General features: G+C 37.0%; 1 protein-coding gene across 4 annotated transcripts; it reads left to right on the top strand.

Annotated features, from left to right (window-relative positions):
- The first annotated feature begins 789 nt into the window (after positions 1-789).
- LOC113054309 (tripartite motif-containing protein 3-like) lies at positions 790-24074 on the top strand. Of its 4 annotated transcripts, none has more exons than XM_026219762.1 (13): positions 790-851; positions 15032-15213; positions 16863-17103; positions 17445-17596; positions 18094-18274; positions 18357-19089; positions 19180-19283; positions 19455-19622; positions 19984-20152; positions 20955-21014; positions 21269-21339; positions 21842-21982; positions 22071-24074. In XM_026219762.1, the coding sequence occupies exons 2-13, from the start codon at positions 15068-15070 to the stop codon at positions 22221-22223; spliced, it is 2319 nt and encodes a 772-aa protein (XP_026075547.1). In that variant the 5' UTR covers positions 790-851; positions 15032-15067; the 3' UTR covers positions 22224-24074. The 4 variants fall into 4 exon arrangements, with proteins under 4 accessions (XP_026075547.1, XP_026075546.1, XP_026075545.1 ...); XM_026219761.1 differs by lacking the exon at positions 790-851 and adding an exon at positions 4917-5142; XM_026219760.1 differs by lacking the exon at positions 790-851 and adding an exon at positions 12172-12384.
- The last annotated feature ends 30 nt before the right edge of the window (positions 24075-24104 follow it).

The following is a 24104-nucleotide window of genomic DNA, read 5'->3' as shown; positions in this document are numbered from 1 at the left end:
TTTGTTGGGGACTCAACACTCCTTTTTGCAAAACGCACATCTGGAGTCTGAACACTACAAACCTGTGATATTTTTGAGCCATCTAAAGTAAGTAGGACTACACTATTTATTTGACAATACTTTAATTTAATATTAGAAATGGAGAGAAAGGTTTGCATATTGCATGAATCTTGAAATCATTTAAAATTATTATGCATTAAATTAGATTATTAGCAAGTTTAAGATTTTACTCAGCAATATTTTAGTTTGTTAGTATGCCTAACGTCCCAATCTACGTTATGTGGACCAGCCAGCAGTGTGTGTGCTTACTTCAAATTATTATAATATATTTAAAATAGCTTGAATGTATTGATATTGTGACGGAGTATGAACTCATTAACATGGAATAGCCTTATGTCTCATAGTAAGCAAGAAAAGCAGTGGAGCGAGTTATACAAGGATTGCCTTTGGGTTGTTAAACAATTAAATAGTACATTTCTGTTTACGTTTGTAATGAAATGTTTTCTTAGTGCGCTCAGTTGGGCTTTTCCCACACCAAGTCATAATTTGTGTTATCAAAGTGACCGGCAGATGTCGCTATCGTTTAGTCAATTTTGACTGCGTACTGCGTGTGAGGAAATGGGGAAAACAGATTAAATAACAAAAAGTTAAGTTGACTCCTTTCACTATTTCGTTATTTTTATACTCGTGGAACTGCTAGTAAACCACTCATTTCCAAAGCCTATATGTATTGTCATGTCCTGTGTTAAGAGTGATTTATTAACTTTTATTATGTTTTGTCCTTAATAGATCAGTTGGAATGATGCCACACTCTAATTCAGCTTGATCACTGAAAGCAGCAAAATGTTGTGGTGAGTTGGTTAACTCCATTATGATTGTTTGTGTTGGGAATCCTCCAGTGGATAAAACGTTGCATTTTGGGATTCAAACCTGTAATTGTGATTATCACAATTTGCTTTTGTCTATAAGACTTCTGTTTGTGGCTCAGCACGAATCCATGGTCCTTTAGGTATGCATGCGAGGAAGCTGAGTAAGATTGCAGCTGATAGCATTTCCGGGTCCATGTTTGCCGGAAACGTGTGAAAATAGATGTGACCCTGTGAAGTCATTCACCGATTATTACATGAGTCATGAGTAAAGCTGGATATTACCTGTATTTGACCCCCAACACAGATCAAAACACTAACACTAAAGACGTACTAACAATGGTGACCAAATGACTTACATTCAATATCATTCAACCTTGAGCGTCACAATGAATGGGTTTAGGATTTAAAAGAGATGTTGAGAAGCTGTCGCAGCAATGTTCTGTTTCAATAAGCCAAGAGGCAGAAAGTCTTTTGAATATTTCTTTCTTCAACAGTCTTATGTTGGCTATTGAGTGTGACAAAGAGGAAAACCATGACTCAACATTTATACGTTCATCAAATCAGGATGCGTCTATCGCATCCAGTCATAATGGCCACTCAAGATATTTGTCCATTTAAGATATCCGACTATGTCCCCTAGATGTATTAAATGCAAATAATTTTCTTAGTACCTAAGAACAAAATAGCATTTCTCATGCACACACACACACACACACACACACGCACACACACACACACACATTAAATATACATCCTGTTATCTCTCAGTTTATCACAATCTTTAGCATATTGATGAAGCATTCTATAGAGGAAAGAAAACAAAGCATATCTGATTAAGAACTGAGCTTTAAAATGTTTTTTAATCCCTTTGGTTTATTCTCAGTACAATGAACTCATGAAGACAGTGGCAACTGGGAGTTAAATCTCTTTTTAACTCTAGTGAATATTAAAGTTCATTAATACCAGGCAGTTATTAATTAAGCAATGGTATTCCCTGTTTGCACATACTGTATGAGGATACTGGATATAATAAAAGACCCTGATAAATGCTGATGAGTATCACAGACATCAGACATGTAAGTGTTTGTTTACTGAGCTTAACATCATTGGTTATTAAACTTCTTTACTCCAAAAGGCGCCACTTTGACCAGGACAGTATTTGGAGGTTCTCATATGTTCCTCTGGTACTTCTTTTGAGATAAAAATTATCAGTTTAATATTGTACATGTTTATTTTTAAGTGTCTTATATAAGCATTATATGAGGATTATGTAAATATAACTAAATGTAAATTATTGTAAGTCTTTTTGGAGCCCCCTGGAGTTTAGCTGAGGGCCCCTAATGGGGACCCTGTCCACTTGTTAAGAACCATTATTCTAGATGGTTAATGAGAAAAAGGAAAAGAAAAGGTTTTAGAATATGTTGTGGTGGACAAATATTATACAGTAAATATATCAATATTTGATTTTCCCATGAATGGGTGTTTCTTTAAGTATGTGCACTTTTATGTCTCATCGATTGATTTCAACTTTTTTTTATGTTATACAATTTTTTTTTAGAATTTTTTTTTAATTAGGACTTCATCATTTATTTATTTTTTAATTTATTATACTTTAAAAATTACATTTATTTAAAGATTTTATTTTACCTGCTACGCCTAATTTTGGATATAAATACTTTCTTAACCACAATCTACTATGAAACTATGAAAATCCATCATAAAACAGTTTCATTTTAAACTCATAATAAATGATTAAAATTATTAAAATAAGCACTTTTATTTTTTTTTAAATAGTTTAAAATGATTATATTTATGCAAATTGCTGTAATTTCCAATAACAAACTTTCTTCAAAAGTTAGTATACTTGGTTACCATGGAGACGTGAAATTTAAGACATGTAATGTGTGAAAATAAATAAATATATTTGCAATGTTATTTCCACCACACAATGCTATCAAACACAATATATCAATTGAGATATGGTGAAAATAAAATTTGTTCATAAAAATAAAGTCGGCAGCATCACCTGCCTCAGGCCTCCTGAAGAAGAGTACCACTAACAGAGCACAGATGCACACTCTCACACAGTGCTGAGTGCTGGCGTGTTGCAGTCCCATGCAATTTACAATATGAGCCCTGCAGGTCTGTACTCTTCCTGTATGAATCTACTCCAAGCTGCCGAGGAAAGAGAGAGAGAAAGAGAGGGATGAGGAGGAGGAGGGGGAATGAGGCACTCTGCCATCTGGATTCTGCTCCACTGGATGCAGTCTCCATGGTAACATCGCTCTCTCATGCAATCAAATCAAAGAATGAGATCAGGCCTGGCCCACCCCCTTTAGCATGGATGCAGTTGTCACTTTTATTAAATTAAGCCACGCCCCCAGCAACTTGTGTCCACCTATTCTAACCCTTATGTTGGTACTTGGTAGTCCTTAGATGTCACCATGTGTTTTTCTCCTTAGGTTGACATAAAGGATATTTTTAGCTTGTCTTGGAAGACTGATGTGACTTAAGTGACTCGTGTTGCCCAAGCAGGAATTTCAGCACTATTTATTTTTTTCCATTCTGCTCTGTTAGGTCTTATTATATGTCCTGTGTAGTGAATATCTACAGTTATAGTCAGTCTCTCTCTCTGTCTCTCTCTCTTTGCCTCTGTAGTCATTAATCTTCATTAGGTCTCATGCAGTTACTCAGTCATTATCTTGTCCCCTTGATTTTCTCCTATCATGTTGTTTCCTGCTATCTCTTTTTTCCCCATTATTTCTCCTGATTGTGAATACAAACAAGCCCTCTCCCTTACAGTGTACTGAGAAACTGAACAAATGGGCTTGTAATGGCCATGCGCCTGTAAAAAAAAAAAGAATGCCATCATGCAATTTCATCACACAGGATAGTCATGGGTTTTATTTTTTGCCTCTCAGATTTGAACTCTAGTTCTTTCTCTTTCAGATCATGAACATGTGACATCTATTAGTGTGCGTGTGTGTGTTTGTGTGTGTTCTGCTGCTTACTGCAAAAAGTTTTAATAAGTATTTAGTATTTTTGTTTTGTTTTCCAGTAAAAATATCTATTCTAAAAACATCCTGTGTAAAGACTTCTACATTAGGAATAAAACTTGAATATAGTTTTTCTTTTCTTTTTTTTAGATAATTTAAATAGAAATGTATTTGATTTGCCCATTTAGAAGTTTTTATGCATAAATATAATACTTCATAAATGACATACATGAGTTATATATAATTCTGAATGTATTGTGCTAAAAGATTTTTTTTAAAGGAATTCTTAATACTTTTATTCAACAGGGATTCATTCAATTGATCAAAAGTGAAAGTGAAGACTTTTTTAATGTTACAAACGATTTCTATTCCAAATAAATGCTGTTCTTTTAACCTTTCTATTCATCACAAATTCCTAAAAATCATGGTTTCCACAAAGAAAATTGTTTTCAGCATTGATAATAATAACAAATGTTTGTTGAGTACCAAATTGACTTATTATTATGTAATAATAAAATTATGTAATCATAAAAACTTTTTTTTTTTCTTACAATGTGTCAGATCAAATGTTCAGTTTGCTGAAAAATCTAATTAACTATTCGGCTATAAGTGTGATCATAATCCAATGGCCTGTGCGGCCTGAGTGGCATCAGCAGAAAATGAAAGTTGTTCCACAGGGAGAAGTCATTACATTTAATTGAAATATAATAACATGTACCAATGCATTATTCACAGTAAGATCAGAAACATGCATTAACAAAATACATTTCAGATTCATGCTGACGTTAAGTATGTTTAGATATTTACAAGACAAAAATAGGTTTTTTTTTTTTTTTTTTTGCAGTGTATGTGGTACAGTGCAATACTTTACGATAGAGTAAGAGAGAATCCTCTGTATCTAAAGGATGTGTTCTTTCTCTGCCATTTTTCTGTTGCCTTGGACCTTCACTCAGAGCATAGGCTGAGCACAACCCCACCTCCCTTCCCTTCAGCCAATACCCTTCCACTATCCACCCTTCCCTTCCTTCCTCATCACAGTCTCTCTCCCTTCTCTCACACACACATTATACACCCTCGCTTGCTCACGCCCTGCTGCTGCTTCTCTCCTGTCTGCTTGTCTTTCCTGCTTTCTGGATTTTCTCCTTTAATCTCCGTCTCCTTTGGGATGAGGGGCTGCAAGACTGGACGGGTCTGTGCTTGGATGCTTTGCTGAGACCTGTCCATATCTTTCTTTTTCCTTTTTCATCCCTCTATTTCTGTCAGCTGCAAGACCCCACGTGAGTATGGCATCGGGGAGCTCCCCTTTTATCCCTCATTCTTTCTCCTTCGTGCCACCATGGCTTTCATTCTCTTCGTTTACCTCTCCATTCATCTTGTATGCCTTTGTGGGTTTAATCACAGTGTCATTCATGTAGCTTTGAGAAGGTCTTTCTGTGATGAATAATTCACTGCAGTGTCTGGCCTCTCCCTTTCAGCCAGCTGGGCATCTCTGACACACGCATGCACAAACACACACACGAGTGACCAGACATGATCAACAAACACCCGACAGGATCTCAGTGCTTATGTAAAACAATAGTGCTTGTGTGCTGAGAAATGTATAGATGTAAGATGGGTGTGTGTGTGTAAGCACAAGTATGTTAGCTGTCACCTGTGACATGTGTGCTTTGCAACCTGTACTTTGCATTGATCCGAGTCACACGGGAAACATTAAGATTTTAAATGGATGGCTTCATATTGAATTCATGAGTCAAATCATGATGAGTGTGTTTGGTGCTGTATTCTGACAGCTGTATTCTGTCTCTTAGCAATGATAGGAATTGAACTGTCTGTAGATTAAAGGTGTGTGATACATCTTAATGATCCAGCAACTGATCATCTGATGTTTTCTGGAATAAAATCATTTTGTTTTTCACCATTTTATGACTTAAATGCTGTACCCTATTATAGTGTCATGATGTTATGGTTACAGTGATCGTAATCATCCAAGCAGGCAGCCATAAATAATGTAATAATGACAAAATAACAGCACAGTCAGGGGCATGACAGGTGACTCATTATAATATTGTTTTGTAGATGTTACTAAATTACAGCTGTTGATGTGCTATAAATGTTTGCTGGCTGTAATTATTTTAATTAGCACTGATGGTTCCCAAGAGGGAAATGCTTGTTGGTTAACCTTCATATATATATATATAATACAAAAAGCTAATTTAAATACATTTCTATATTAGCTTATATATTTAATATATATAACATATTTTAATTTTAGCTTAATTCTTGTAATTTTATATTGTTCTTTTTGGCATTTTTAGAAGTTTACATTTTTTTAAGCTTTAATTTAGTTTTATTTCAATTTTAGTAAATTTAGAACTTCATGTTATTTTCAGTTAGTTGCCAAAGCAACACTGATTCTTTTTGTTTAGAGAAAGTTCTTTCAATTAATATTTGTTTAAAATAAATATTTGATATATAATATATTCATATTTTATTTTAGCTTTTTAAATTAAAAAAATGGAAGAAAAGATAGGACTGAGGTATAAAGATCGCATCTGTGATAATGCTTTCACACAGGCAATTTCTTATAATTAAACATTCAATAGATTACACATTTTTTGCTCAACGATTTCACAGACATTAAGATTCACAGTTTGCTATTGGAGTAATTTCTGTACTTTCTGTTCGGATCCAGCGGTTGATGTACTTTTAGAGGAACACGATTTTAGATATTTTTAGATTTTAGATTTAACATATTTTAGATCCGTATGTGCTAACACTGTACTATGGTCCAATAAAATCTGTAAGAACCACAAGAACAAGTGAATGGCAATTACATGCCATTATGTGTGCGTGTGTGTTGAAGAAATAATTTTCAAAGAAAAACTATTCTTGTACAAAGAAGAATAACTCACAGCTGGCATAGACGTAAAGACTCCTGAGAAAAATAAATAAGACTAGAGTGCATTAAAAAAAAAATATATATTATGAGTGATTTTTATTTTTGTTTTTGTGATAAAGCCAAATGAAATGCTTTTTTCAGAATGATTTTACACTAGGTTTGACTGTAAAACTTCCCTTGATTGGTACTGAGAGGTCAAACAGAGATTGTCATGCTCACAAATGGTGTTTGACGTCCTTTGGTCTGAGATTACGATGGATGGAAGGGCAGCTCAGCTGACAGATGTCTCTGCTTTAGAGTAGTGACGTGAATTGCTATCCATGGCCATTGTTCATGTATGTTTGTGTGTGTGTATTCTTGTCCTCTTTCCCTTTGTAGGATCACATTAAATGCCCTGCCAGTGACATACAACCCTTACTGTGTAGCTATAGCTGCCTGTGTGACCTAACCTCCCCCTTCAGGGTATTCTTACGTGTTTTTGTCTGTGCATGTGAACAGGAGAGAGCAGTTCACTTGTGATGTGTGTTTCGTCTGCTGGGTGTGACATGTTTGTGATGTCATTATTACAGTCAATAGAACCAGTTTAGCTCATTCAACCTGCTTCATAGAGACCCAAGCAGGCATTCCAGTCGATAGTTTGATGTGACATTCATAATCATAATACAAAGACTGAGCAGTTTCTATTTAAAAGCCTTTGCTGATTCTTGTGTCTGCTTGTACCTACAGTATGTACACTATCTTTGTTCTTATTCAAAAGGGAAACAATTCTGCTTCCTGAAGTCTATTGAAATCAGTCCCAGTGAATGGTGGCAGATGTTATTTTAGCTTTCTTTGGCAGATGGCTTTAGATTTTTTCCCTCTATTATTCTTGAGTGTTAATATTAATAGAAAATTCAAGCATGAGAATGAAGTATAAATGACATTATGCCTATGTGATCGGACTGACTTTAAACAGAAATGTATAGCAAAGTTTAATATGCAGAAGTAGTTTGCTTGACAGGGACAAAAGAGATCAATGTCTGAACTTGTTAGTGCTAAAAATGTTAATTTTTTTTAGCCTTAGGATGGAAGGAGGTGTGATGTGAAGAACACACACCTAGATAGATTTGGCTAGGATAGTTAAGGAAATGTTGAGCAGTGCATGGATGTGTTTGCATAATGCATGTGTGTGTTTGATGTGATCAAGCATGCTATAATGCGATGAAATGAGCATGACAACGTGCACATCCTCTACAAAACAATCATTTGAAAGCATTCTCAAATCATCTTACTTATCTGCAGGCTTGTTTGGGGTTTATTTTGAATCTGAATTATTCCCAAGAGATGAGTGTGTTGTGTTATTTCTGTTAGTGTAAGGAGTATTAGGGAGAATTAGTCTTTCTTGGCTTGGTTTCAGATACTATTGACTATTGTTCCTTCATTATGAAAGTGTTTCTGAGTAAGAGGGAGTCGGAGAGAAATGGGGGAAGGAGGAATTAATGAAGGGTCAAAAGAGCTTGAAAAAATGCTGCCACACACAGCATGAACATACTGTTGAGTACAGTTTGGTAGCTCAACTCCTTTGTTTATTCATTACATTTATGCATTTGGCATATGCTTTTAAGAATTCAAAGTAAACATTAGTTCATGTATTCCCTGGGAGATGAACCTTGACATAAGTAGTGCCATGCTCTACAGTTTGAGCTAAAGGCATACTAAATCAAAGCAATTGGCCATACTTGACTTAAATAATATTTCATAAACATGCTGACTCCCAGCTGTCAACATGAAACCACATTCGTAACAGTTTTACTTGCATAATGTGATGTATTACCAACTTAATTTGTTATTCAATAGGGAAAAAAAAGTGCAGCACCTATGAAAATTGGTTGGATTGGAATTGCACTACTAGAAAAATGAAGCCAGACCTGAAAGAGAGTTTTGTAATAATATTCTCTGAATAGCTTTCGGTTAATATATTATAATAGATTACTGTCTACAAGATGTCACTGGAATAGAAACTCATTTCAATTAATTTTGATTTGGACGAAAGATTACAAAGGCATTTCTTCTTAGGAATAACAAATTAATGAAACATAAACAATACAAAAATAATGTTTTTAAAAAAAGTTTGTATTGAAAATTAGTCATCCATGCATGTTTAATTTAAGTTTTTAAAATGTTTCATCAAAACATCATAGCATGATCTTGCGTTCAGTCTCCTCTGTGATATCATCTTGTCTGTTTAAACCCCGCCTCCATCTAATCAACAACCAATAGATAGAACCAACTCCCCACCCTAATTAACTTTTTTCATTTTGGATAATGTTTTTTTTTTCTTTCTTGGATGTAAGTCACAATACAGAAGTAAAGATCTGTCACTTTTTCCGTTTCGTCATATGTGATCACCTGTGATCAAATGGAATTGCAGAAATAAAGATTCTTTCAGCTAGTCCCGACCCAAACTCACGCCATTGGTTGAGCCAGAAATTGATGTACAAGGTTTTTTGAAAGCACCACAAGCACACTATAACTGGCTTACTTAAAGCTGTGTCTGCATATTAAACTGCAAAAGCAGAAAATAAATAAATATAAATAAATATTACACACTTTAAATCCAAAGATAAACTGAATGTTTGCATTGAGCAGCATACTAATCGATGTATCTTGTAATGCCTTAAATAGTTTTATTATTCCATATTTGCTCTGCTTTTATTATTATTTATTTATTTATTTATTTTTATTTTTTTTGATGGATGTGTCAGAACCCTCCAGAACCGTTGCCCCTCTGAACTCTCTCAGAGTACAGGAGGGGTCTGCTCCTGTACTCACTATTCAGAAAACAATTGAGGACACTTCTGCATAATTTATACTCCTGAACTGATAAACATATACTGTATAAGTGAGTTTTTCCACTGAAGCGCAAAAGGCTGATCCTCAGGGTGACTCACACTCCACTTTACATATGGCAAGTGCTTTATTAAATGGAGAAATATTTGACCTCTTTGTTGGCATTATTTATATGCTTAAGGCATTAAGTGTTCTTAAGCATCTCCTCTGAAAACACACACACACAAATAAACATTAGTTATTTTAGGGATCAGATTATTTCTGACCCATCTCATGTACCGAGCTATCCATGCATTCCATCAGTACAGTACAGAGAGTGAGAGAGAAAGATAGAAAGAAATGATTAGGATATGCAAATGAGCTATTCATAGTCTACTGTCAGAATGAGGTCCAGTTAAAGGGATAGTTCACCCAAAAATGAAAATTGCATGCATGATGCATGATTTGCTTGCCCTCAAGCCATCCTAGGTGTGTATGACTGTCTTCTTTCAGATGAGTACAATCCGAGTTAAATTAAAAATGTCCTGGCTCTTCCCAGCTTTATAATGGCAGTGAATGGGGGTAGAGATTTGAAGCCCAAAAAAAGTGTATAAAAGAGAAACCACTGAGCAAAAGAAATGAATCTAGGGTGACACTAGTTTATGAATGTCAAAATTAAAACAGTGGAACACTAAATTCCCAAATCTGTGTAATGACGACTACAAGACATAGGTAGAGCAAGATCTTTCTCTTTGTTTTGAATCCCTCTCTCTCTCTCCTGTGCCCTGCGGTATCCTGACAGCATTCTGTTGAGTCATGTTTCCTGCGGCATGATTACCTCTCCCTCTCTGCAATTGCAGTGACATGCTATATTACATAACTAGACACAGTAAGAGGACGGTGCCTGAAGGCTCCATCTGAGCCGAGTGGACTGGACATGGCATCTTATTGCACTTTATGTAAAGATGAATTAATGCAATCATCAGGAAACTTTAATTACGCTTCACTGTTTGTGCTGTGTGGGAGCGCTCCATATGTTTGGTTATTGCACAGCTGATATACTGTAAGGGAATTTGGAAATTCATTTCTCCAGCTAACTAGTATGACTGAATTTGATAGAATTTAACTGGAATAAATGGCATTGCAGAGTGGAACTAATCCTGGTTTGCTGTAGAGTTTCCCACAGCGCTATACCTATCTACTGGACACCTTTGACAGATGATATTAGCCTGCTAAGTATGTCAGGAAATTGCAGTGGATATGCATTTAGGATTTCAGTTGGCTGCCCCTCATGATCTGGTTAAAAAAATTCCCCCTTTTTTTAGTGCCAGTAAGTTCTGGGTACCTCTACATGGGAGCGAGCAAGCAATATTTATCATGTCAGCCCAGGTCATCAACCACAAAGCTACTCTGTCACAATGATCATAAATATACAAACAGGTTTCTCTGTCTTTAATTTCCCTTGCACACAAGTAACAGCATGTATTCTCCCATATACAAAAGAAATTCCATGATTAAAAAGTCCAGCTTCACTTATGCCTGCTGTGTTGGTGCAAGTTTGGAGCCGTGGCGTCAGTCAGAGGTGTGGGTGTTATCTGAAAACCAGCCACCGTGGGAGAAATCAGACAGTCAATCCTTTCAGATTAATGACTGTTGATGTTTTCCATTTAATCTCGAGCCGCTCTGTTGATGGATTAAAAATGCCATTCACTCAGAAAGTATTTTAAAATCTATCGTCAAACTAATAAATAATTACATTCAGAAATATGCAAAAGTATACGTATTAGATAGAAGTATAAGCCTTCATATTTTGATACATACATGAAAATATTGTGTATTAGTAAATATTAATGTTTTTTATTCAATGTTTGTACATTTGATTTTATTAATTGGTTTATTTGTATTAATATTTTATTTCTCATGAATCAGAGGTATTGAAATTCATAATCCTGCAATCTGGAGTCACTCCATCCAGATGTAATGACATCATCCCTTACATAACCATCAGCGATTTTTTTTATGACTTTATATGTCAGCCAGTTCACAAGCAAGCAAAAGCAGGACAGTGTCCGGAGCTAAACTAAGATTAAAATTCATTTTGATGATTTCATCATGTCAAAATAGTTGAACAATATAGGTAACATAAATAAACTTGCAGAAATTTAACACCCTACACTTTTTGTCTCAAAATAATTCACATTTACTCACTTAAAAGTGCATTTTAGAAGGTAGAAGCATTCACATAGAAGCTTTTTCCTTTAAAAGCAGTGCACTATGAACTGAACACTTTTGTGGTGCACTACAACTCGAAGTATTGTCAAACTAAACAGAAAGTCTTTTTATATGATTGTTATCATGTTGTGTTTAACATAAGCTTTCACACACACTGAAGTGCTTGCAAGTAAAAAGCTAGCATTCAACTCAAATCCTCTCCCTTTCCCATCCCTCCTAATCTGTCAGAAGGAATTGTTTCTCTCTGAGGCAATCCATGCCTTTGGGAGGATAACACTGATCGGCCAATAGCAGCAGAGCTTGTGGGTGGAGCAAAGACTCTGCATTCAGCTTCAGCCAATGGCGTATCCTAGTAGACATGGTTTGGCTTTAGCCAGCCGCCCCTTTGTGACATCACAGCTGTTGCTCGGGCACTGAGAGTGCACTAGGCGTGGGGACAACGAGCGGTGCGTTCATCTGGGGAGGGGGTCTAAAGACAGAGGGAAGGGGATCTGTTATGCTATTCAGCCACCAGGCCCTGCTGAGATCTCAGAAAACAACAATGGAACCTGCCTGAGAAGCATCCACTTTGTTTTTGAGTGTAAGTGGGAGTCCCCTTTAACCCTCTAGTCTAGTGTGTTTGAGTTCTGGTGTTTGCACGTGAACGGTCGTCTGTGTGTTCACTGGAGCAGTGAAGAGCTGTGGCTATGAAAGAGAAGAATGCTTTTGTTTCTGTCTCCGGTTCCCTTTCTAAAGCTGGTCAGAGTTGGCCTGAGGTTTAGGAATGATTTCATGCTTTGGTTAGTATCATGTTCACACCTTGTCTGATTTTACCAGGTTTTTAGGAGATGATCAGTTGGAATATATGATTTGAGGTTGTTCATGTGTAAAGCAGTATTTTTTTTGATAGGTTAAGCTCTAGTTCTGGAAGTCTATTTCATGAGTTCATTATCCCTTGGAAGCTTGATGGATGTCAGAAGCAGTTAGATTTGTGTTGAGTGAGTCTGAAAGGTGTATAGACGTGCCATGCTCACAGTGATGAGTGAGACTGCGTTGTGGGATCATTTTGTAAATGACACAATTGTTGATTGTTGATGGCTTCATTTTTTGAACAGTGACATCAATGACACAGTGTTTGGTTTCTCAATTATGGCTGTATCTGGGTCAGGGTTGCTGACTGCCGGCCTGACCCCTAAGGTCTTGCAGATCTCGTTTTAGAGTAACAGGTGAATTTATGTCACCCTTCAGCATTTGGAGTAAATCATTTCACTTGTAGTGTGTTGGTTGGCATGCATCTGGTTCGATGTGAGAATATATATATATTACAGTGAAAAATACATTCAAAGTAAATATAAAGTACTCTCGAATGTGAAACTACATTTCTTTGTTTATTGACACTGTTATATGTCATTGACTGCAGGAAGGTTCTGCACTTATTTTCAAATGTGTTTCTCATTTCCAGTAAATATGCTTTACAACATGTTTATTCACATAATCATGATTCTACATTCTACATTTGAGCCCCCGTCAGCCAAGAGACCTGCTCTGGCTCCTTTTCTGTGTTGTGCAACAAGAATCTCAGGCATCCACTGCTGGACATGACCCCTTATGAAGCCTACCCCACTGAGACATACATTTAAATATAGCCCGCATTCATCAACACATCAGAGAGGGTGAGGGGGTTTGGGGGAGGAGGGTAATAGAGAATGGGCGAAGGGAACTGGTATCAGCCAGGTTTAAAGCTCTCACGCTACCATCACTCATACCTCCATGAGAGCACATGTCAGTCGTGCAGAATTATCAGAGCAGCTCTGGGACCAGAGGCACTGGAGTACTACAAGACACTCACTGTAAAAACATGGCAGAGAGCAGAAGTGAAAGACTGAAAATGCGATAATGAAACACTTCTTGGAGAACTTTCCTGAATTAAAGCGCTTATTTTGTGTTTCTGTTGAATATGACTTGGAAGGGAGAGTGGGGTAAGAAGTGTCACCGCCTTAATCAAGTAAAGTATGCATAATTTTAGATGGCACTTCTTTTTTTGAACCAATAATAGAATATCGCATGGATTGAAAAAACACTTTGCAAATCAGATTTGAGAACCAGAATGAACTGTAAAAAAATGTAAAAAAAAAATTATAAATTATGTAGACATATAAAAAAAAAAATTAAAACTGCAACTAAAAGCTGTATTATTATTTTTTTAACGTTTTTATCTTTTAATCATGTATTACACTCCTGATGCAAACATATCAATCACAGCTGGCTGTGACTGACAGATACACATGAAAAAAAGGTAAAATGCTATAACTTATTTATGCTGAAAATTGCATTTTCTACATGCCAGATAAAGTTATTTGTCAATGCAAATATATCCAAAAATAAAATACCATTTGCGTGTTGGTGAATTGTACATATGAATGATTTGACTGAGTGATTTATTGAAATACCCATGAATTGTTAATTGGACTATTTGTTCAAAAATGGTAGCTGTGGGGTAAAGTGTGTCAGATATGTTGAAACATGCCATGTCAGTGGATCATAATAATTTTGCTTCCAAATGCAGGAAATACTATTACAAAATGTTAAATAATTTCACCACATTCACTTTATAATGTGCAGCAAAATGAGACTTACGGAATAAATAGTATTGGTATATTTAATGTAGATTTGTCTCATATTATTTTTACTCTTTTAAAAGGTGGTTTATTTCTATGGCCTGATGTTAGACACTTTTTAACATCCTGAAGTAGAATTTATCCTGAAATATCAGTTGTACCTCTGTCTCATGTCTCTTTGCTTAGAGGACAACTAAATTAAAAAGTGGCACAGCATGTACCACCATCATCAAGAGCCAGTAATGGCCGCAGCACAGCAGTAGTTCATGTCCTTGTATCAGTACTTATCTGTCTGCCCGCTGTTGTTGAGTCTCATCTAGAAAAGTGGCATGAAAATTGACAGCGTCTATTTGCATCCAGAACTCTTAATCCAATTGTCCATGCTCTTCTCTTCTGATGAAATGCAGTGTGTTCTCTGGCCTGCAGAAGAACAGTTATTTTCCTATTCAAGTTGCTGGTTTGGTGGCAGCCCAGCAGGCGTCACCTGCCATCTCGCTCTCATGTATTCCTCTTTATATGAAAGGTTGTCTTTTCATGCCATACTATGAGTCTCTACATCATTTCAAAGTTAGAATGATAAAGCATTGTGGGGTTTTCTTTTTCTGTAACAAAGCATCTACTTCATTTCAGGTTAAGGTGCATCCTGGCCCCCGGCCATCTCTGTAGATGTCTGTCACCATGGCAAAGATTGAGACCGGCCGCACAAGTCCAGTGGTCCGCCAGATAGACAAGCAGTTCCTGGTGTGTAGTATCTGTCTGGACCACTACCACAACCCCAAAGTCCTGCCCTGCCTGCACACCTTCTGCGAAAGGTCTGTATTTGTTGATAGCACAGTCCTTCATCTTGAAAAACTGACAATATGCAAGTGGTTGGAAAAAGTGGAAATCAGAATTAGGCATAAATGAATGGCTTCAGAATCATTCAATGTGGAATTGAATTTTTCTGCTGATTAATGTATGATACAAGACTTTTTCACCCTTTTTCAAAACTATTAGCACCCCAAATTAGTAAGAAACAAGCATTGGATTTCATTTAACAAATAAGATGTTTTCATACAGTAGCCTATTTGTATAATACACAATAGTTATGGTAGAGAGAGTACAGGAAATGATGCCGAGGAGATCCGGTAAAGACGTGAGCCACATTTAAACTCCATTTCCCACATGAGCACCGTGGCATAACATGAGCAGCTCCAGCCTGAACATATTAAAATGAGTTAATGATTGCAGGATTGATCAGTTCTTAGCCTTTTAATAGGATGGCATATGAACTTTGTGTTCTTACTGCTGACATTCCTTTGCATAGATGTTCTGCCTTCTATCACAAACATAGTCGTCAGTGAAACAATGAGACTCTCTGTCTTTATGTGTCTCTTTGGGTGTTTTGTGCTTTCTGTGGGGTTGTATGTCAGCGGAGTGTTTCCACTGTGATTGTTCATGTTGTGACTGAAATTTCAGCAACACTTGCCCTTCCTAGCCCTCTCATTCTCACTCTGTCTCAAAGGAGTAAATCATTTCTGGAATATGAGATACACTGCCATTCCCATGTTTGAGGTTGGTAAGATGTTCAAAAGTTTTTGAAAGAAGTCACGCAGAAGCTGCATTTATTTGATCAAAAATAGAGTGAAAACTTTTTCTCTCTCTCTTTTTTTAAATAGTACAATCTGTTTTCTGTTTTAATATATTTTAAAATATATTTTGTGATGGCAAAGCTGAATTATCAGCAATCCTTACTACGGTCTTCAGTGTCACAATTCATTCCAATATGCAGATTTGGTGCCCAAGAAACATTTCTTACAATTATCAATGTTGAAAGTAGTTGTGCTGCTTAATAACTTGTAAAATTATACATTTTTCCAGGATTCTTTAATGAATAGAAAGTTCACAAACAGCATTTATTTGAACAATTTATTTTGAATATTTATCTATTTGATCAATTTAATGCTTCATTGCTGAAAATAAATCTTACTGACCCCAAACTTTTGAAAGCTAGTGTATGTTAAAGGTTGCTAATATTAGTTTTTCAAGGATAATTATACATTTTAAGATGATGTAAATTTATTTTTTTATTTTTTTACATTAAAATACATTGCCCTATGTCTGCTAAAAGGAATACTCCACCCAAAAAAACAGAAATTCTGTCATTATCTTTCACAACCTGAATGACTTTCTTTCTTCTGATGAACAAAGGAGGAGTTATTCATAGCAGAATATTCAAGCTGCTCATTTCCACAAAATGATTGTGAATGGTGATTTAAGTTTCAGTTGTTTCCTCACACAAAGCTATCGTATGACTTTAGAAGACTTGAAATATAGTGCGTGAGACATATGACTTACATTTATAATGGTTTATGGTACTTATTTGCCCTTTTTTGAGCTTGACAATACTTGTTCCCCATCTACGGTTAGGAATATAGCAGTGAGTACATTCTTTAAAGCGTTCCTTTTGTGTTCCTCACAGGTGCCTACAGAACTACATTCCTCCTCAGTCCTTGACGCTGTCCTGCCCCGTGTGTAGACAGACCTCAATATTGCCCGAGAAAGGTGTGGCGGCACTACAGAACAACTTCTTCATTACAAACCTCATGGAGGTGCTGCAGAGAGACCCAGAATGTTCTCGGCCGGAGGCCTGCAGCGTGCTGGAGTCTGTCAGCGCAGCCGCTGCTGGGAAACCGCTCTCCTGCCCCAATCACGAGGGCAAGGTAAGCCTCTTTCCATCTGATGATGGCAGCATTTGTTGAGAACATGAAAAAAAAATAATAATAATTGCAGCCAAAATGTAGAAATGTCTGAATGGGAAATTCCTTCCATCACTCAATTCTCTTCATTTGAGCCAGGTTTTCATTGGCAGAGGCTGCTGTGTGGCTTTCTCATTGTTTTTGCTCTTTCCTCTTAAACACACCTGAAAGCTGCCAGCTTCTTTCTTTTATGTGTCTTCAAAGTCATAATACATCCGCTGTTCAGGCCTGTTAGCGTACATTAGCGCCCTTTGATAATCCATTAGGATGCTGAATGAATGGGTTGCTCACTGGCGCCCCTGCAGGTGATGGAGTTTTACTGCGACTCGTGTGAGACGGCCATGTGCCTGGACTGCACTGAGGGGGAACACAGGGAACATGTGACCGTTCCACTGCGGGATGTTCTAGAACAGCACAAAACAGAACTAAAGAACCAGCTGGATGCTATACGCAACAGGTAAACAGTAAGCTGTTTTATATACAGTTCATCACTTTATTAATAATAAAAACACTCTACATACATATATGCATACTGTATATATATCGTTTTATATGTATGTATACATATTATAAAAAAAAAAAAAAAAAAAAAAAAAATATATATATATATATATATATATATATATATATATATATATATATATACTGTAAATGTGTGTGTATTTTTTATGAAACTATTATATTTGTAACATAATATATTCCAAAAATATTTATAGAAAATAATATTATGTAATAATAATTATTATTAAGTCTTATTTTACTAGTGAATAAATACAGAGCAAATATATAATTATTATTAGTTAATTGTTGTATAATTTATATAATATATGATCATTATTAAGTCTCCTTTTAGAAGTGACTACACAGAAATAATAATATTACAGTTCCAAATAATTGATCTCTTTTTTACTTAATTATGTTTACATAATTTGTTCTTGTTTTTTGTTTGCTCAGACTGCCTCAACTAACAGCTGCCATTGAGCTGGTGAATGAAATCTCTCAACAGCTGATAGAAAGAAAGAACGAAGCCATTAATGAGATCAGCATGACATTTGAGGAGCTCGAGAGGGCATTGCACCAACGCAAAGCTGCGCTCATCACAGATCTGGAGAACATTTGTTGCACCAAGCAGAAGGTCAGAAAAAATCTCTTGATTGGTTAAAAAGGTTGTATTCCTTCTATTTCTCTAACGCTCCTTTCTGTGGTGTCCTCTGCAGGTGCTTCAGGCGCAGCTATCGTCCCTTCTGCAGGGAAAAGAGCACATCCAGAGCAGCTGCAGTTTCACTGAACAGGCCCTGAACCACGGCAGTGCCACCGAAGTCCTGCTGGTCCAAAAGCAGATGAGCGAGCGTGTGAGCGCCCTCGCCTGTCACGACTTCCCCGAACGGCCGCATGAGAATGCTCACTTGGACTGCCAAATAGAGACAGAAGGCCTGCGACGCTCCATCCAGAACCTGGGCGTCCTGCTGACGACGGGTGCCGTGGGACACACCAGTGTGGCCACAGGAGAAGGCCTCAGGCATGCGCTGGTCGGTCAGCATGTGACTGCAACTGTTACCACTAAAGATAAGGACAGCGAGCTTGTGCGGACTGGAAACGCCGTCCTCCGAGCAGAGATAACGGGGCAGGACGGAGTGCATGCGACAGAGGTGGAGGTCGTGGACAATAAAAACGGAACGTACGAGGTAGGATACACACTTAAGAGTGAAGGGGAGTACTCGTTCTCTCTCATGCTGTACGGACAGCCTGTGCGGGGCAGCCCATTCAGACTGCGGGCGATAAAGCCTTCGGACGTGCCTCAGTCTCCGGATGATGTGAAAAGAAGGGTAAAATCTCCCAGTGGAACAGGGGGACACATCAGACAGAAAGCCGTACGGAGACCCTCCAGCATGTACAGCACTACCAAAAAGAAGGAAAACCCCATTGAAGATGAGCTCATTCATAGAGTAGGTAAGTAACCCTGGTGTACGCAATATGTTTGACATTGAATTGTTGCGAAATATCATTTGGATTTTGAATTTCTTTTGTCTGACCCCCCAGGCTCTCGTGGACGGGAGAAGGGAGAGTTCACCAATCTACAGGGCATCTCTGCTTCCAATAATGGGAGGGTCATTGTAGCAGACAGCAACAACCAGTGCATACAAGTTAGTCAATGCATTGAAATGTGAAACAAAATTATAGACTTCATTTTATCTAAGGCATTTTAATGGATACCGATGGATATTGATGTAATTACCCAATGTGTCACTTGGGATCAATACAGAAACATTTTCATTGCATTTAGTGCAAAATTGGATTTGTTGGTTTTTCTGAAGGTGTTTACCAATGATGGGCAGTTCAAAGCACGCTTCGGGGTCAGGGGTCGTTCTCCGGGACAGCTGCAGAGGCCAACAGGAGTGGCAGTCGACACAAATGGAGATATTATAGTAGCTGATTATGATAATAGATGGATCAGCATCTTCTCCCCTGATGGGAAATTCAAGGTCATTTTTAGATCACAATTTACAGCTTATATATGTCTCGACACTACCACTCAAAAGTTTGGAATATTTATGCTGTTTATCACAGCAATAAATTACATTTGAAAATATTTTTAAAAAGATTAAATAGTAATAACCATTCACAACATTATTGTTATTAACTGTAATTTATTGTGTTTGTGATAAAAAAAAATGCAGCCTTAGTGAACATAAGAGAAAAAACATTGACATATCTCTACATAACTGAGTAGATATTAAAATTATACTATTTTCTTACTCAGTGACACGATTGAATAATCAGAATCTAGAATTTTTAAGAGGCGTTTAGTAAGGTCTTCTCTCTTTTTGTCTGTGCCTCATGCAGAATAAGATTGGCGCAGGCCGTCTGATGGGACCCAAAGGAGTGGCTGTGGACAGGAATGGTCATATCATCGCAGTGGATAATAAAGCATGCTGTGTGTTCATCTTTCAATCTAATGGCAAACTAGTAACCAAGTTTGGAGCCAGAGGCACCGCAGACAGACAGTTTGCAGGTACGAGGTGTAGAAACTGCAACGCAATGCCAACAGATGAACAATGGCATGCAGTTGTGGTGGTTAACCTAAGCACTGAAGGATTGCAGAAGTGTTGTTAGCGGCCTGTGTTGTGTGCACAGTGTGACGGCTTGTCTTCTAACATCTCTTCCTAATACCTCATTTGTCAGCTCAGGAACTCTTCTTGTGACCTAAAATATTACATTTCATCAACAAAACTTAAAGAACTGTGATAAATGATGTTTTACTACAAAAGCAACAACTAAGAACCCTTCTGGGAAGACAAACACCACAAAAGGCTTGTGTGTTTTATACAGAAAAGGCCAGATTTACCCAGGCTTTCAGTTCCAGTGTCTGAAAGGATGTAAACTTGTGTCCGTTCTGTTCCTTTGTTTTGCTTTAGCAAAAGCCATATTTTCAGTTGCATTATCTGTCTGTATGATAAATAATTAAGGCCAATGCATGCATACATGGGAGAGCCTATATTCTGATAGATGCACATATATTAGTCTAGCTTTTTCTAGTTTATCAAACACTTTCCCTTCTGCTGCTTATTTTACTTTTTAAATGTATAATTTCATTTTCCTAACCCTTCTTAGGGAATTTATGAGCATGCGGACTGGTTTGAAATGCCCATCTCGATTGTTCTGGGCTGCTCCATGTTTGTTCCAGCACTTAAATTTGCATCCTCACACTGCTTGAAATGTAGCTCCCACACTTTTTTATTTGTGTGAACCCCCTCTACCCTGTCGTTTATTTGTCTCCTCTTATCCTTGTTTGTGTTTTTCCCATTCCTTTTTAGACAAAAGTGATGCAAAGTTTAGACTGGAGCAAAGGTTTAGTAAATCTGGCCCTGGGTTCAGTAAGTATTGAGTGAATTCTCATCCCGGAATGTGGTGATTTATCTTAGTCAAATGAATTAGTGAAGTTTCATTCAAGAGTCTGTGACTCTGTGCTGTGTGTATCTAATCAAAAGTTGGCCAGAAATCAAATTGTCGAGCATCAATCTGAAATCTGTCTGATCAGTTTGGAGATCTTGATCACATCATCATACTCTCTTTCTCTTTATTATGTCTGAATGTTTCTTCTCCCCAACTTTTGTTTTCTCACATGCAGGTCCGCACTTTGTTGCTGTCAACAACAAGAATGAAATTGTCGTGACAGACTTTCATAACCACTCCGTCAAGGTGAGTGATGTTGAGGTCATACTTACAAATTTTCATCTAGTCGACAATAAAAGACCATAAAATTATTAGGAAGGGAACTGGACCATATCTGAAGATAAGAATACCTTAGAGACTTAAGGGACAGAATTATGTCACTTTCTCAAGTTGTTGTGTGTTTCCTATTTCTGTTTAGCACAAAAGAAGACATTTTGAAGAAACAGTTGATGGTAGCCATTGACTTCTACAGTATTTTTTCCAAACTGTGGAAGTCAATGGCTGCCGTCATCTGTTTGGTTACCATCATTCTTTAAAATATCTTCTCTTGTGCTCAAATAAATAGGAAACTCACAAGTTTGGAGCAACGTGAGATATACATATTTATTTATGGATTAGCTATATGACTGGATCATTTAAAAAATAGTTTCATTGTATTATTCATTTCTTACTTTTTAATGAGCAGAAAAATTACATGAACGTCTTGTATTTTATTGAATATGAGTGATTAAAATCGGTTTCTCCTCAGGTCTACAGTGCAGATGGGGAGTTTCTGTTTAAATTCGGGTCCCATGGAGAGGGAAACGGCCAGTTTAATGCCCCCACAGGGGTATCTGTTGATGTTAACGGCAACATCATTGTAGCAGACTGGGGCAACAGCAGAATACAGGTAATGAATCCTCTAAACGCCCACTTCCTCTTTACTAGTTCTCCAAGAAACTCAATTCAAAGTCAATGGTAATTATTTTTTTCCTCAGGTGTTTGACAGCTCAGGCTCATTCCTCTCCTACATCAACACAAGTGCTGACCCTCTGTATGGGCCGCAGGGTCTCGCTTTAACCTCCGATGGCCATGTTGTGGTGGCTGATTCTGGTAACCACTGCTTCAAAGTCTACCGGTACCTGCAGTAACAGCTCAGGTACTGTCACAAGGTGCCAAAAACTCTCCTACGACTTTGTTTCATCACATAGTCACATCAGCCAAATCCTCGGCCAAACCAGGGAGGAAGAATCGAATGAACGAAATGCACTTTTCTTTAATCATCTGCTGATTTTCATGTTCCAAAACAAAGAACTGCTTCTCTGCTTAACCGGGAATGTCTATTGTAAATAACAGAAACCATATCAATAAGCACAGATTCTTATAAGAAAATCATGTAAGTTGTGTATAAATAAAATAAATATATATATAGCAAAACATTTTGTTAGTTGCCATCTTAAACCCTTGCAGAAAAGTCCTTTCCAAATCTCATTTCATAATGGTCGAGCTACCCATGACTGCAATATCTGTGTATTTTAATTGTTACATTCTGCATTTGTAAATCTACAAACTGTGTACATATGAACATATTTGGTGTATGCAACATGTAAATGACCCTGGCTTCTTGTATTGTCCTATGACAGCATTTGCCACTGAGATTTCACTATTCGGTGAGTGCTTTCAGTTAACTGGGTGTTCAAATCATTCAGATCGAACATCTGAGCTGATCATCCCTCACAGATATCAACATAACAGGAAGTGATGCGCATCCCTGCTGTGCTCTTTAAAAAGAAATCTAACCACTAAACAGAAGGAGCCAAAAAGGACATATTTTTTCCATTCCAAATTATTTATTTTTCTAAAGCACAAGGCTACTTTACTTGTATTAAAAATCCAACTGAACAAGGAAAGAGAAATATAATCAAACCCAAGTATTTCACGTACTGTATATTGCCTCTGATTTTTAATGTTCTCTAAAGATGATCAGCTATGAGGAATTATATCGCTTCTCTGTAAATAATCATACAGGTGTGTTGTGTTCACAGTGTAGCAACCAAATGTTGTCTTTAGTTGTCAGTATTATAGTTTATGCTTCGTCTATTTATTGAATGGTTTTTACACATTTTCCTGAATAATTCCTTTTGAGATTGTCCTTCATCACCAGCAAATGATATCAAAAATCACTTCCCTTTAATTTTGTGGAGTTTTTTCTCTTTTTGAAGGTTATGTAAGACACCACATCTCCTTAACAGTCTACTCTCTGTGATACTGTACAAGGTTAATGAACAGCAGCTCACAGTTGAAATGGTGAAAGTATATCTTAATATCTGTGCAAAGAACACTTTTGCATGTTAATGATTTTACTAGCACTGGCACATGGTTTCTGCAGCAGCGAGATACCTGTAACGATAATGATTTGCTATCACCAGGCTGGAAATTATTATATGTAATAACCAAAAAAAAAAAATTATATACTGTATATTGATTTATAATATATGTGAATTGCAAGTTGACTTATTTAGTTGCTCCAATGGCGATAAAGGTCCGCTCACAATAAGAATAACTTTATAACAAAATTGCTAAAACGGTTGCTGTCAAGTTTACAGTTTTCGTGCGCAAAATTATTTACATTTTAAATCCACAAAATCAGGAATATTGCATGAGAGCAAAATAAATCCACATGCAGATTTCAACAATACAAGTTGGTCATAAGAATTTGGTGCGCTGACCGTCAGAAAGCTGCTTGTTTTGAAAGTGTGAACTGTGCTTCATGGATCACGAAACTATTGATAACAGACAATTAATTCCCCCCGGCAAAATTTAACTAACGTCACAACAATATCTTTGGAATCACTTTCAGAACAATTTCTCCCATCGATAAAAGCACTGTCCCCAATTATGTTTAAAATAAACAATGTTCATTGGAATAACTGCCAACATCGTTTTCATTCTTATTGTGAATGGGCCTTAACTCGATCCAATGCATGATCTAGTGCTTGGACAGATGATTTAGCAAATGTGCGTCATCAGTT

The sequence above is a fragment of the Carassius auratus genome, chromosome 35 (assembly GCF_003368295.1).
Source record: "Carassius auratus strain Wakin chromosome 35, ASM336829v1, whole genome shotgun sequence".
NCBI classification, from domain to species: Eukaryota; Metazoa; Chordata; class Actinopteri; order Cypriniformes; family Cyprinidae; genus Carassius; species Carassius auratus.
The sequence above is the reverse complement of the archived record's forward strand: the minus strand, read 5'-3'. Positions and strand labels throughout refer to the sequence as shown.